The sequence below is a fragment of the Podarcis liolepis genome (genome assembly GCF_965112155.1).
Source record: "Podarcis liolepis genome assembly, chromosome: 5".
Classification (NCBI taxonomy): domain Eukaryota; kingdom Metazoa; phylum Chordata; class Lepidosauria; order Squamata; family Lacertidae; genus Podarcis; species Podarcis liolepis.
The window spans coordinates 96,153,138-96,167,037 of NC_139556.1; the positions used below are offsets into that span (position 1 = coordinate 96,153,138).

At 50.3% G+C, this 13,900-nt stretch overlaps 1 protein-coding gene across 1 annotated transcript; it reads left to right on the plus strand.

Moving 5' to 3' along the window:
- The first annotated feature begins 166 nt into the window (after nucleotides 1-166).
- LOC310707371 (mitochondrial ubiquitin ligase activator of nfkb 1-A-like) lies at nucleotides 167-11,299 on the plus strand. The gene is made up of 5 exons (XM_083504510.1): nucleotides 167-293; nucleotides 1,883-2,018; nucleotides 4,728-4,815; nucleotides 7,937-8,057; nucleotides 9,214-11,299. The coding sequence occupies exons 2-5, from the start codon at nucleotides 1,902-1,904 to the stop codon at nucleotides 9,938-9,940; spliced, it is 1,053 nt and encodes a 350-aa protein (XP_083360636.1). The 5' UTR covers nucleotides 167-293; nucleotides 1,883-1,901; the 3' UTR covers nucleotides 9,941-11,299.
- Nucleotides 11,300-13,900: the final 2,601 nt, after the last annotated feature.

Consider the following 13,900-nt stretch of genomic DNA (forward strand, 5'->3'; position numbering starts at 1 on the left):
TAGTCCTAGGTAACCGGAGCGAATCAGAACGTACTCAGCGTATGCCGACGCCTTCCATTGGGCGATGCAGAGCATGCCGGGAGTCGTAGTCTTCGTCGCGGGAGACGGTCGCCGCTTCGCCACCAGGGCGCGCTGGCCGCTGGACTTCGTTTCCCGTGTGCCACCGCGGCGAGGGGCGGAGCAGCGTGGGTGTAACGCACTGGGCAGCTCGGCCGGGGGATCTGATACGCGTTGCTTGGTTCCGCTGCGAAAGAGGTCCGCGGAGATGGAAGTGACCTCTCTCGCGCCAGGAGGTAGGTGGGCCCGGGACCCGCCGGGGACCTGCACCTGCATGTTGACGTCGCTTTTGTACCCCACCTTTCTCGTTTCCCTTTCACCCCCCCCCCACCACAACCCTGCGAGATGGGTTAGATGGGGGACAGGCTGTCAGGTCGCCCGGCGAGCTTCGTGGCTTGAATTGGGGCGGGATTTGAACCCAGCTCCTGGACGCGGAGTTGGGTGGAGGGGAGGGACGTGGGTGCCTCGGAGCACGTGTTTTTCGGGTGGGGGCAGGGCTGGGCATGGAGGGACCTCCCTTTCCCTGGGTGGGCAAGCATTGTGGCGCCCTCCTCTGCTGCCAGGGCCTACCAGCCCTCTGCTCCCTCCTCTGGAGCAAGCAGTTCCCTGGTGCAGCAGTTATTTCACACGTCAAGGCCAGCCCTGCTGGGTAGACCCTTTGAAGTCTGCAGCCAGCTTATTTATTTTACAATTATATGCCGCCTCCCCCCCCCCCCCAGTGGGGTCAAGGTGGCGTCCTTGGTTGTTCCCCTTCTGGTTCGTCCTCACAACAGCCCTTTGAAGTAGGCTAGGTTGAGAGACAATGACTAGCCTAGGGAACTTGGTGGCTGAGTGGGGAATTTGAACTCTGGGCTCTCCCAGGGCAACTCCACATTCTAACCATTGTGTAGGTTCATTCATTTCTGCTCCGAGTTGAACTTTGTAGAATGCAATCCAAGGTGTCTTATGTGGCTCATGAACGAAATGCAGGTCACCGGTCTAAGGCGGTTTTGCGGAGTAAAGGTGGAGGTGTTGAACCAGTAGTGCTGAAATTCTCATTCCTGTCCACCTCCCAGAAATCCTGTTTTTATCCTGGAGAAGCTGCCCTTTGGGTGTCCTTGATATCAGCAGGACAACTGAAGGGGACACTGACCGGAGCATAGGACACCAAGCAAAGCTCTGCAGAAAAATCACTCTGGCACTGCCTTCTTCCTTGTTCACACTTGATGAAGCGGTATCTTGGCCTGGGTGACCCTCCCTTGTAGAGCGGAGAGCGGCATCGCAGCAGGAGTTTTGCAGGGCATTTATTTATTTGTTTGTTTGTTTAAAAGTGCTTGTAAACCGCTTAAAAATATCTCCAAGCAGTGTGTACAACATAAAAGTGGTAGGCAATATCATGAGAACAACAGCAAAAAGAAACCACTAAAAACAGCTGCAGTAAAGGAACCATCTTAAAATGAAAGAGGATGTTCGAGAGAATAAAAATGGCACCTGACCTTGTGGGGCCAATCTTCATGTATTACAGAGGGAAGGGCATTTCATAGTATAGTGATGCCGTGAGTGGAATTTCCCCAGATAATCTAAGATAATCTATAAAGGGCTAGGCAGACTTAGCATAGAGGGGGAAAGTCCCATGTTTGATTTTGGGTCTCTCCAAGTCAGTATCGACAGCACTGAGCTACATGGGCCAGTGGTCTGGCTGTAGAAGGCAGCTTCCTTTGGTGTTATTCAGACAGTGCTTGTTCTCCGTGTTTCTGGACACTTCCATGTCCAAGAATCACTCTAGGTGAGAGAGGCGCTTCCTTGTTCCTGTGTAACTCAGTATCTGATTTCGCTTCTCTTCCAGCTGTTAGGAAGAAGCTCTGATGGATACTTTGCCTTTGACACCAGGAGAGCTGGTGTGTTTAGGATCCAGCCTGGCCTTCTCTGGTCTCTTTTATTACCTACACAGGAAGAAGGCCAAGGTGGTGACCAAGATCCAGGTACGCTGTTGCACATCCTGCTTCTCCCTTGCTCTTGGGAGAACAGATCAGAGTGATATTTAGCATCTGTACAGCTTGTCTCAAGTATTCAAAGCATTTCATATGTTGCTTCAATCATCTTTATGATAGTACTATATGATAGTCTGGTATTTATCCACATATTGTATCTGGAGTTCGAGGGAGTGGAGTGCTAGAACCCAGGGTGGTTAGAAGGGTTTCCCAATGGCTGTCATTTCAGGGCAGACACAAGATAGCATCCCTTGGCACAGCATAGAAGTGTAGAGTTGGAACGGACCATGAGGATCATCTAGTGTTCATATATAGGAATCTTTTGCCCAACGCGAGGCTCAAACCCACAACTATGAGGTTAAGAGTCTCATGCTCCACCAACTGAGCGAAATTCACTACCCTGAGATTTTGGGATGGGCACAAGCTTTGATGGCTTTGGAAAGGGTTCGGTCAAATTCACTGGGGAGGGGTAGAATTCTGCCAAGCAACTTGCAGGGTGCTGCTGGAAACTGAATGCTCGGCTAGATGGGCTTTTGGCCTAAACAAGCAGCTTTGAAGTGTGAATTCAGCAGAGAAGTTTTGAAGTGTGAATTGGGCAGCTTTTAAGGTGGCACTCGCAGAAAAATCTGGATAGATCAGGGTTGGGGAGCCTGTGACACTCCAGATTTTGTTAGACTCCAACTCCCATAACCTCCAGCCCATGTGACCAGTTGTCAGGAACGATGGGAGTTGTAGTCCAGCAACTTCTGGAGGACCGCAGGCTCCCCATCCCTGCCGTTGATGACCTTGGGGCATGGGGAGGAATGTACGGGGAGAGATCGTCCATTAGTTCCCATGCCACACAGTACCAAATGAATGTGCTGCTTTTAACCATTAAAGCCCTACATGGCTTGGGACCCCTGTCCCTAATGGGACATCTGTTTGCTTATGTAGCTACCTCTGCTCTGAGACCATCTGTGGAGACCCTCTTCTGATTGCTACCTAATTCTGAAACACACAGGGTGGCAATGAGAGAGATGGCCTTGTCGGTGCTGGCCCCCCCATTTATGGAACTCTGTCTCTAAAGAGGCTCTCCTGATACCTACTTTAATGCCACTTTGGTCTTGGACAAAGACCTTTCAAGGCTGCAATCCTGACTGCTTGATGGAGTAATAATAATAATAATAATAATAATTTATTTGTATCCCACCCTTCCTGGCCGGAGCCGGGCTCAGAGCAGCTAACATCATATAAGTAACACAATATGCATAAAAACAAGCAAGCAATTGATTAAAATGCATCCCAAAATTAATTCAAATAAATTAAAATTAAAATAGCACAGCCAGCACCACACCTGCAGTCCTGCGGCTCACCCTGGCCAGAGCAGAAGAGTGGGGGTGGATAAATGCCCCTTTTTATATCATCATCATCTTATTATTTATTTGCCAGCCATCTGACTGAGTTGTTCCAGCCACTCTGGGTGGCTTCCAGCAAAATATAGAAACATTAAAACATTAAAAACTTCTCTATATGGGGCTACCTTGAGATGTTTTCTAAAAGTCAGATATACAGTGGGTACCTCAGGTAACATATGCTTCAGGTTACATACACTTCAGGTTACAGACTCCGCTAACCCAGAAATATTACCTCGGGTTAAGAACTTTGCTTCAGGATGAGAACAGAAATCGTGCTCCTGCGACGCGGTGGCAACAGGAAGCCCCATTAGCTAAAGTGGTGCTTCAGGTTAAGAACAGTTTCAGGTTAAGAGTGGACCTCCAGAACGAATTAAGTACTTAACCTGAGGTACCACTGTAGTTGTTTATTTCCTTGACATCTGATGGGAGGGCGTTCCACAGGATGGGCACCACTGCTGAAAAGGCCCTCTGCCTGGTTCCCTGTAACTTGGCTTCTCGCAGTGAGGGAACTGCCAGAAGGCCCTCGGAGCTGGACCTGAGTGTCCAGGCTGAACAATGGAGGTGTTGTGCCAAATCTCAGGCTGGTGTAGCAAAGAGGACTGGTGCAGGCACATTGCCACTAGGTGACAGCATCTGAGTTCACACAGGACACTAGGGACCCTGTACTGGCGTCGTCACATCCTATTCCAGGGGTTTCCGCTGGTTACAGGCAGCTTTTTGCACTTTCTGCTTGTCTGCCATTTAGTCGGGTGCACTGGGGCGGCAGGGCCCTTGGTGACAAGGCTTCCTGCCATGGCAGAGCTCTTCCGCTGGTAGAGGTGGGTGGAGGGGCACCCCCATGTCAATCCATCCCACTCCAACATGGAGGATGGTGGGGGCTTGGATTCTCTCTGGGCCTTGTAACATCTTTTAACATTTATAATATCGCCAGTTTCAGCCTCCGTATAATTTGCTGGCGTTTAGCTTTAGCTTGCATTTGGGTTTTTAGCTTTGATATTATTGCACTGGTGCAGATACTTTTTCCTCCCTTGCCGATTAGCTGTGTTATTTTGAAATGTTTGCAATCCGCTGGTGTCTTGCTATATTTTAACGTTTGCTCTATATTGGATAATCCCTCACCTAGAGGCTCGTTGCACAAGAAAACGGATGAACATAAGAAATACAGTTCTTATGACATAGAGAATTGACTAGAACTGTTGAATCAGAAGCTCAGGAAAGAACTTAGATTTGAACTCAGGACTTAACGTTTTTTTCTTATACTGCCTCTTCCATTTAAACCCTTACTCGTTTATCTTCTTCCATGCAGGAAGCGCCAAAGCTTCAAGTCAACGACAGTCTTCCCAGCATCCTCTCTGCCACAGGAAGCAGCTGCCTAGGCTATGTTGCCATTGAAGGTAAGGGGCCCCTGAGGTTATTTTGCCTGGCTTTGGAAGCCATCAGGGCCACATCCGAGCACCTCAGCCCTTTTCTATTGCATTCAGAGTTCTTTGCACAAATTCTGCCAGGAGAAACAGCAAATCTCTGCTGTGGGATTTATTGCAGGTTTGTAAATGGTCAGCCGTGGTGAGCAGGAATTGCCTCCAGGAGACCAGGCAGAGAAATTTTTGTAAATGAGAGAGAGGGAGAACTGAATGGCGCGTCTCTGTTTGGAGTCCCAGGCTTACTATATGCATTGCCTGGAATCTTTTTTTTTTAAAAAGATATTTATTAAAGTTTCAACATATTACAAAAATAAGCAAAAAAAGAAAGAAGAAATAAAAAGAAAGAAAAGATAAAATGAAAATACAAGATAAAAACAATTAAAAAACAAATTTAGTCTTTCCATGTCTTATCTTTCATTTGCTTGTTTCCCCGACCTCACACCTCCCTTTTTTGTATTCCAGTTCAAATTACAGTGGTACCCCGCAAGACGAACGCCTCGCAAGACGGAAAACCCGCTAGACGAAAGGGTTTTCCGTTTTGGAGGCGCTTCGCAAAACGAATTTCCCTATGGGCTTGCTTCGCAAGACGACAGCCCATAGGGAAATCTCAGGGACAGCGGGGAAGCGCAGCGCGTCTTCCCCACTGTCCTCGGACCTCCTCCCGCCGCCGGCTTCGGAACGAAGCTCCGATGCCGGGCGGCGGAGGGGGAAAGCCTCCCGCCGCCGCGCGGCATCGGGACAAAGCCCCGATGCCGGGCGGCGGAGGGGGAACGTCTCCCGATGCCGGGCGGCGGAGGGGGAACGTCTCCTGCCGCCGCGCGGCATCGGGACGAAGCCCCGATGCCGGGCGGCGGAGGGGGAAAGCCTCCCGCCGCCGCGCGGCATCGGGACGAAGCCCCGATGCCGGGCGGCGGAGGGGGAACGTCTCCCGATGCCGGGCGGCGGAGGGGGAAAGCCTCCCGCCGCCGCGCGGCATCGGGACGAAGCCCCGATGCCGGGCGGCGGAGGGGGAACGTCTCCCGCCGCCGCGCGGCATCGGGACGAAGCCCCGATGCTGGGCGGCGGAGGGGGAAAGCCTCCCGCCGCCGCGCGGCATCGGGACGAAGCCCCGATGCCGGGCGGCGGAGGGGGAACGTCTCCCCCCGCCGCGCGGCATCAGGATGAAGCTCCGATGCCGGGAGGGGGAGGGGGAAAGCCTTCTCCCGCCGCCCGGCATCGGATGGCTTTCCTGAAGACTTGGGGTGGGAGGAGGGTTTTCCTTCCCACCGCCAACATTCAGAATGCTGTTCTGAATGTTGGCGGTGGGGAGGAAAAACCCTCCTCCCACGCAAGCCCCGGGAACAGAGGGAAAGCGCTGCGCCCCTTCCCCTCTGTTCCCGTACCTGTCCTGAAGGCTTGCGGTGCGGAGAAAAGCCCTTCTCCGCACCGCCAGCCTGGCAAGCGGTTTCCCTAGGAACGCATTAATTGATTTTCAATGCATTCCTATGGGAAACCGTGCTTCGCAAGACGAAAAACCCGCAAGAAGAAAAAACTTGCGGAACGAATTAATTTCGTCTTGCGAGGCACCACTGTAGTTAATTCAGCAAATCCTTTCCCTCTTTGATTTTATCTTAATCTTTTTTCTTAAAATATAATAACTTTAAATTATCACCTGTTAGCAATCCATTTTTACATATTTCTTTTAACATTGCTGCTAAAAACCACTTAACTTCAATCCAACATCATTCTAACATTCATTAATTTTGCAGTATTTCTGTAAATAGTCTTTAAATTTCTTCCAATCTTCTTCCACCTACTCTTCTCCCTGGTCTCGGATTCTGCCAGTCATTTCCGCCAGTTCCATATAGTCCATCACCTTCATCTGCCATTCTTCCAGGGTGGGTAAATCTTGTGTCTTCCAATACTTTGCAATAAGTATTCTTGCTGCTGTTGTGGCGTACATAAAGAAAGTTCTATCCTTCTTTAACACCAATTGGCCAACCATGCCCAGGAGAAAGGCCTCTGGTTTCTTCAGAAAGGTATATTTAAATACCCTTTTCATTTCATTATAAATCATCTCCCAGAAAGCCTTAATCCTTGGGCACATCCACCAAAGGTGAAAGAATGTACCTTCAGTTTCTTTACATTTCCAACATTTATTATCGGGCAAATGATAGATTTTTGCAAGCTTGACTGGTGTCATGTACCACCTGTAAATCATTTTCATAATATTCTCTCTTAAGGCATTACATGCCGTAAACTTCATACCTGTGGTCCATAACTGTTCCCAGTCAGCCATCATTATGTTATGTCCAACATCTTGTGCCCATTTAATCATAGCAGATTTCACTGTTTCATCTTGAGTATTCCATTTCAACAGCAAGTTATATATCTTTGGCAAAATCTTGGTTTTGGGTTCTAACAGTTCTGTTTCCAATTTTGATTTTTCCACCTGGAAGCCAATTTTCTTGTCCAAATTATATGCCTCCATTATCTGATAATAATGAAGCCAATCTCGCACTTTATTTTTTAGTTTTTCAAAACTCTGCAATTTCAAGCATTGCCTGGAATCTTGATCCAGTTGGTAGAACATGAGATGCTTAATTTCAGGGTCATGGATTCGAGCCCCGCTTTGGGCAAAAGAGTCTTGCATTTCAAGGACCTTTGCGGTCCTTTCCAGTGCTACAATTCTCTGATTCTTTCATCTTCTCTCAGTCCCTGTTTCATCTAAGTGGGTCGGAATGGGGTGGTTCTTAAACACCTGTAAATCACATGGAGAGTGAGGCTGTACTTTGACGATGGAGGGATGCAATCTCCTTCTCTTGGGGTTAGTGAGCTGGATTACACATTCTCCCCCGCCCAATATGTTGTTGCTTTGAGTCACGTCCAAAAACGATGTTGCAATAAAAGTAGAGCGCCTGCTTTTCATGCAGAAGGTCTCCGGTTCAATCCCTGGCATCTCTAGTTTGGAATGGGAATTGTCTCTTCTCCGAAACCCTGGAGAGGCACTGCTGGGCAGTGCTGGTGATACCAAACTGATAGCCAGACTCAGACTCTGCAACGAACACCCTGCCCTTTCTTTCCCGGACCCCCGTCTCCTTCTCTCCTTCTTTAGGAGTAGTCCAGCCCGTCGAGACGGCTCTGACCAGCCCATACCATGAAGAACTGCAGGGGGTGATCGAGAGGCTTGTGCTAAAGGAGCACCGACTGATCTGGAATAGCTTGGCCCGCAGCTGGTAAGCAAGAGAAGAGCCTTGGAAGCAGCCCCATTGGCTGGCATGTGCTGTAGATCAGGCTGCCCAAGGAGAGCATTGGGGGTACATAGGAAGCTGCCTTACACTGAGTCAGACCATTGATTCATCGGCTGCCTGCTCTAGCTGGCAGAGGCTCTCAGGGGTTTCAGGCAAAGAGGGCTTTTCCCAGCCCTGCCTAGATATGCTGCGCGTTGAACCCTTTGACCTGATGCTCTGCTGCAGAGCTGTGGTCCTTCCTCAGGTGGGACGTGCGCTGGCCTATCAAGGCAGGAGTAGATTCCTCAGTGCTTGGGAATGCAACACAAGGGATGTTGGCAGGAGGACGGGACAACCACCTGTCAATCATGTGACATCATGATAATATGTGATTGACAGGTGGGCTGATCCACCCACCTGCCAAAGTTGGCCTTTAAAGCCCAAAAAGATCCCCCAGCCCTTCTTTTAAACATTTTTCTAGAAATTCTGCAAGACCCTATTTGGCTTTTGGCAGGGCTAGAGGTATATCTTTATCAGTGGACGGGAGCATAAAACGCTTCCGAGTAGGATGCCAGGTACCACAGCTCAGTGTCCTAAGAATCTCTGCTTTTAAAAAGAAAAGGAAAATAAAGCCCTTTTGGCTGTGTAAATGTCCTTACAGTCAATTGAGCATCATTTGGTGGCCATATTTCTAGTGAGCAAGGCTTTATTTAGTGTCCTGAATAAAGTGTCCTTTATTTATGCCGCCTCCCCATAACTTACAAAGAAAAAATGACTAAGGACGCAGGTGCAAACATACTTTGTTTACACCACCAAGGCACCTTACAGATTTAAATTATTCTTGGTGCAGAATTCGTTCCCTTTCGGCAATGTAGAAATCACAAGGTTTTGGTGGCTGCAGCTCATGGGGAGTCTGGTTTTCATACGGATGCCCATTGCCTGTAAGTTGCAGCCCTGCCTGATCCTCGGGGTGGAGCAGGCTAGAATGTGCCAGACGAGAAACGGTTAGATCAGTGCAGCCTTGCATTCCAGCAGAAGTGTTGCAGCATGAACGCCCCTGGTGGTCAGTGCTGTTTGGGGGAGATTTCAGACAGCTCCAAAGGCTGCTTCCTCGGCCGCCCTGCCCCAGCCCCTCTCCTCAGAGCTCTCTACCTTGTTGCAGGACGGACAGTGAGCGGGTGGTACTGGAGCAAGTCCACACGGTGCCGTTCGTCCTGGCATCCCCCAGCGGCAAGGCCTCGGGGCAGGTGTGTGTGGAGTCGCCCCTCCACGCCGTCGAGCTGCCCGTGGAGACGGTGTACGAGCGCTTCCAGCAGACCTCGCACGGCTTCAAGGACCTGCTCAGCCACTACCTGAGCGGGGAAAAGCCCAAGGGCTTCCTGGAGACAGAAGAGATGCTCCTGGTGGGGAGCAGCCTCACTGGCATCGGTGAGCTCACCCTGCACCGGGATGGCTCCCTCCACCTCCAGCCCCCAGCGGACGGCACCGGCTACTTCCTGCGCCTGGGGGACTGGGAAACCATCCTGGCTGACCTGCGCTCAGTCAGCAGCTTCTGGAAGTGGGCTTCGCTGCTGTGCGGCTTGGCGGCTGCGGCTGTCATCCTCCGTGCCCTTTGCCGAGCTTACCACCGTCACAAGGTGCACCAGGAGCAGGAGGCACAGCGGCAGGAGTTTGAGAACCTCCGGCGCCACCAGAGTGCTGGTCTGGATCTGTCAGAAGAGCCGCCTGAGAATGCCTGCGTCATCTGCCTCACCAGCCTCCGCGAGTGCGTCCTGCTCCCCTGTGGGCACGTCTGCTGCTGCTTCCGCTGCTTCCAGGCCTTCCCCAACCGCACCTGCCCCATCTGCAGGAGCCCCATAGACCGGGTGGTCCCCCTCTATCAAGCCTGAGGGCACAGCTTTGGGTGATGTTGAAAATGTCCCACTAGGTGCCCCCAGGAGAGCCTGCGAAGGTTAAGAGAACAGGCGTGCGATTGCATGGAAAGCGAGGGTGTCCTTTAGTGATGTAGGGGTGCAAACTCCACCTCTTGAGCTGGATGCACATTCTCCTCCACCACCCAAAAATTATTGTTCCTAAGAGGTGTGTCCAAAGATGATATTGCAATAGTTAGGTCATCATCTTGGCACTCCTAGGCTGTGTTGATCCATTGCACTTTCTGCCCAGAGGCATGGAAGGAGCCCCTGAGCTACTTGGACCTCTCCTGCCCACGTGCCAAGTTGCCGCAGGAGACAGGAGGAGGACCTTGCAGATTCAGCAGCGGGTGAGGATCTTCATCCCCAACTTCAGCTTCTTGGAATCTGGGCCACGCTCCACTCTGAGGCAACCTCTCTGAGCCCAGCTGACTACCATCTCTCCCTGCTTTGACCTCCCCGGCCCCCAAGGAAAAAGGGTCGCAGTGGGTTAAAGGCAACACATTTTAGAAAAACTTGCTGGAAGAACCACTTGTTCTCGTGCTGTACTGTAAGCTGGATTTAGATTTCGTAGTAGAGTTTTGTTTTTATGGAACACCTCCCTCTGTTAACAAGCAAGACACAGGAGCATTTACCTGCTTGGTGTAATGTTGCGGCCTCTGCAACAGGACTACTGCTGCAGCTGCAGGATCTGTGGGGATGACTGACCTGGCCTCACGTTTGGGCAGGAAGGTTTTCAGCATTGCACCAGCCTCATTTTAGCTGCCTTAACCTAGAGAATCATCCCACAGGTAGCCAAGATGGGAACGGGGCAAGCAGGGGTCTGCTAAAAGCAGGCCGGCAGCTGTAGGTGAAATGTGCCAACTGTACTCTAGCTCTGATCCCTTACGGTTGCAGTCCTGCACCTGGGAGCTCAGGGCAATTCTTTTCTCCATTGAGTCGACCCAGTCCCTGAGCAGCAGGCTGTTGCTCAGTCACGATCTGCCAGTGGTCCCCTTGCTCATCCTGGAATGACTAGGAGCTGTTTCCTGTTTCATGCAGAAGCACTCGAGGCAGAGAGGCAGATAATTTCTAGGTGAGCATCCCAATGTGTTGTTCAACTGGCTGATGTCTTGCTGGTGGGGACTTGCCTTCCTGGGCAGGCGTCTCCCACTCCCCCGGATTATTGGCATCGAGCTCCTGGTGGATTAGCACCAGTCCTTCGGCTTGTCTTAGCCCTTCTTTACTGGCTGTTTGGACTGATGCGTTTGCTCTCCTCTGGGCATGAGCCGAGCGCTGGCAGAGCTTCACTGAGCAAGTGTGGAATCAAGGCTTATTGATAAATTGATGAATCTTTCAGAGCCTGCCTTGTCTCTTTAATCTAAACACTGCTGGAATCGAAGCAAAGGGGGGGGGGAGGAAGGGTGGACAGGAGTATCTGAAGGAAGGGTCCTCATCTTTGGAAAGCAAGAACGAAGCAGCAGAACTTTGGGAGGCGGAGGGGTGTAGAGGAGGAAACAATCTTGCTCCATCTTCCTTGAGATACTTGAACATATCAGATCTTCTGTCAGTCTCCTCTTTCCCACGCTAAACATATGCAGCTCATAAGGCTTAGTTTGGGGATGCCAATTCAGCACTTTCTCAGATTCACTCGGGCCCCAATTAATTCTCACAACCACCCTGTGAGGTAGGCTAGGCAGAGAGGCAGCAACTGGCACCCAAGGCTGCCCTGTGGGTTTCAGGGCTGAGTGGGGATTTGAACCCTGATCTCCCAGTCGAGCAAACTAACCACTACACCACTCCTGCTCTCCTTGGTAGTCCAGCAATTGCTGGAATGACCAAAATGCAGGCACTCCTGGGCAGCTGTTGGCTGGTGGGTGGCTCCTTGTCTCCAGGCTTCTTAAGGAGCAAAAGGCCTGGTCTTTCTCCTTAGCTTTTGTGGGCCAAAGCACCGGGGGTCCCAGAGGACAGGTGGGGAGGCTGACTAGGGCAGGAGCCTCAGCAGTGTATAGGCAACGTGATGACCATGTACATGCTCAATAAACAAACTTCAAACCATAACAAGTTCAAAATGAAGTCTTTAGTCTCAAAGTCTCTGAAAATCTTTAAATGAAGCGAGGTACAGTGGTGCCCCGCAAGACGAATGCCTCGCAAGACGAAAAACCCGCTAGACGAAAGGGTTTTCCGTTTTTCGATGTGCTTCGCAAGATGAATTTCCCTATGGGCTTGCTTTGCAAGACAAAAACGTCTTACGAGTCTTGCAATTTTTTTCGCTCCTCCCCCCCTTTTTCTAAGCCGCTAATAGCCTTTAAGCCGCTAAGCCTTTAATAGCTGCTAAACCGCTAATAGCGCTAATCCGCTAATAGGGTTGCTTCGCAAGACGAAAAACGATAGACGAAGAGACTCGCGGAACGGATTATTTTCGCCTTGCGAGGCACCACTGTATCAGACTTTGTACGATGAAAGACAAGCTGTGAAGCTTTGTGTATTCAGCAAAAATGATGTCCAATGCTGAAACAGTGATTCCGGATATAGACTACTGTTTCGTAGAATTCTTCGTCAGCGTGGTGGGAGGATATAGAATAAATGTAGGAAAATATCAAATGCTGTGGAACAGTGCTCATGTAATAATGTAGTCACTGCAGTGACTACATTATTACATGAGCACTGTTCCACAGCATTTGATATTTTCATTTACATACATTCATTCGAAATAAGGTGGGTTTATGAAGCAATTCTATATCCTCCCACCACACTGCCTATACATTGCTGATGTTCTCTTTGCAACATAGGGCAGGAGCTTGGCAGGCCCTGCTGTATGAACTTTCCCTGTGCAATTGCTGAGTCCAGGACTTCGTTCTGGTTGATTTGTACCTATCATTCCAGTTGATTTGTAGCTCACTTTTGGCAAGGGAGGGGGCCAAGAAAAGAGAGAGGGATTTGAGGGTGAACTGAGGGGAAGCAAAGATCCATTTCAAGCAATCGTATGATTCAGCTTTTCTGTGGGTGTGAGCTCACTATGCCCCCAGCTGGCTTCAGGGGGGGGGGATCAATCCAGCGCAGAGTTGACTCAGCGTCCCCGAGCTGCGCCTCCACCCCGCGACTGCAAAGCAAACAAACACCCTCTGAAGAACAATTGGAGAAGAAGCAGCGGTGCAAGTTCAGGAAGGCGTCAATTTGCCTAATTATTCCCTTGTAGGAGCTGGGGGTTTTGTTTCTTAAAACACCAATTTCCAAGCCACATGATCAAATTGGTCTGTAGAGCAAAGCCAGCAGCCTCTTAAGTGGAAAGACGGTGGAGAAATTTGAGTGCAAAGAAAAGAGAACACACAAACACAACCGCGTAAACTGGCAGGCTTAATGCGATGTCTAGGGGGTGGAGTTGGCCAAGAAGGCTCATGAGCTGCAGAGGTGGCTTGAGGTTTGCACTTGTGAGTCCGAGGCATCCCAAACCAGCCTCTTATTCTCCTGCCGCAAGCAGGGGGAGTCTGTTGCTCTTGTTTATAGACGTAGGTCCAGGCAGAGCCCACTGGTAGAAGCTGTACTGGCACCAATCCACCTATAAATTGATGGAGGCTCAGCCTCCCTGTGGATGTTCAGGGTTTAGTACTTAAAGCACCAGGACCCATCTTTTGGAACAAGGATGTGGAGCCTGTTAAGACTACAACTCCTATCATCCTCGACCATTTGCTCCGCTGGCTGGGACTGATGGGAGCTAAAACCTAACATGGTTAGGAGGACCAAGAGTTCCCTGTCCCTGCCTTAGGGGTCCTTGGCTCGCCATTGTTTTAAAACAGAAATATTTGCGTTGTAGAAAATGCAGGCAAAAATGGACCACAAGAGCCTGCTGGATGAGGCCAATGGGCCATTTAGTCCAGCATCCTGTTCTCACAGTGGCCAGGATTCAAGCGCAAAAGCCATTCTCTCCCCTCCTGTGAACTTGCTTCAGCCATGTAGTTT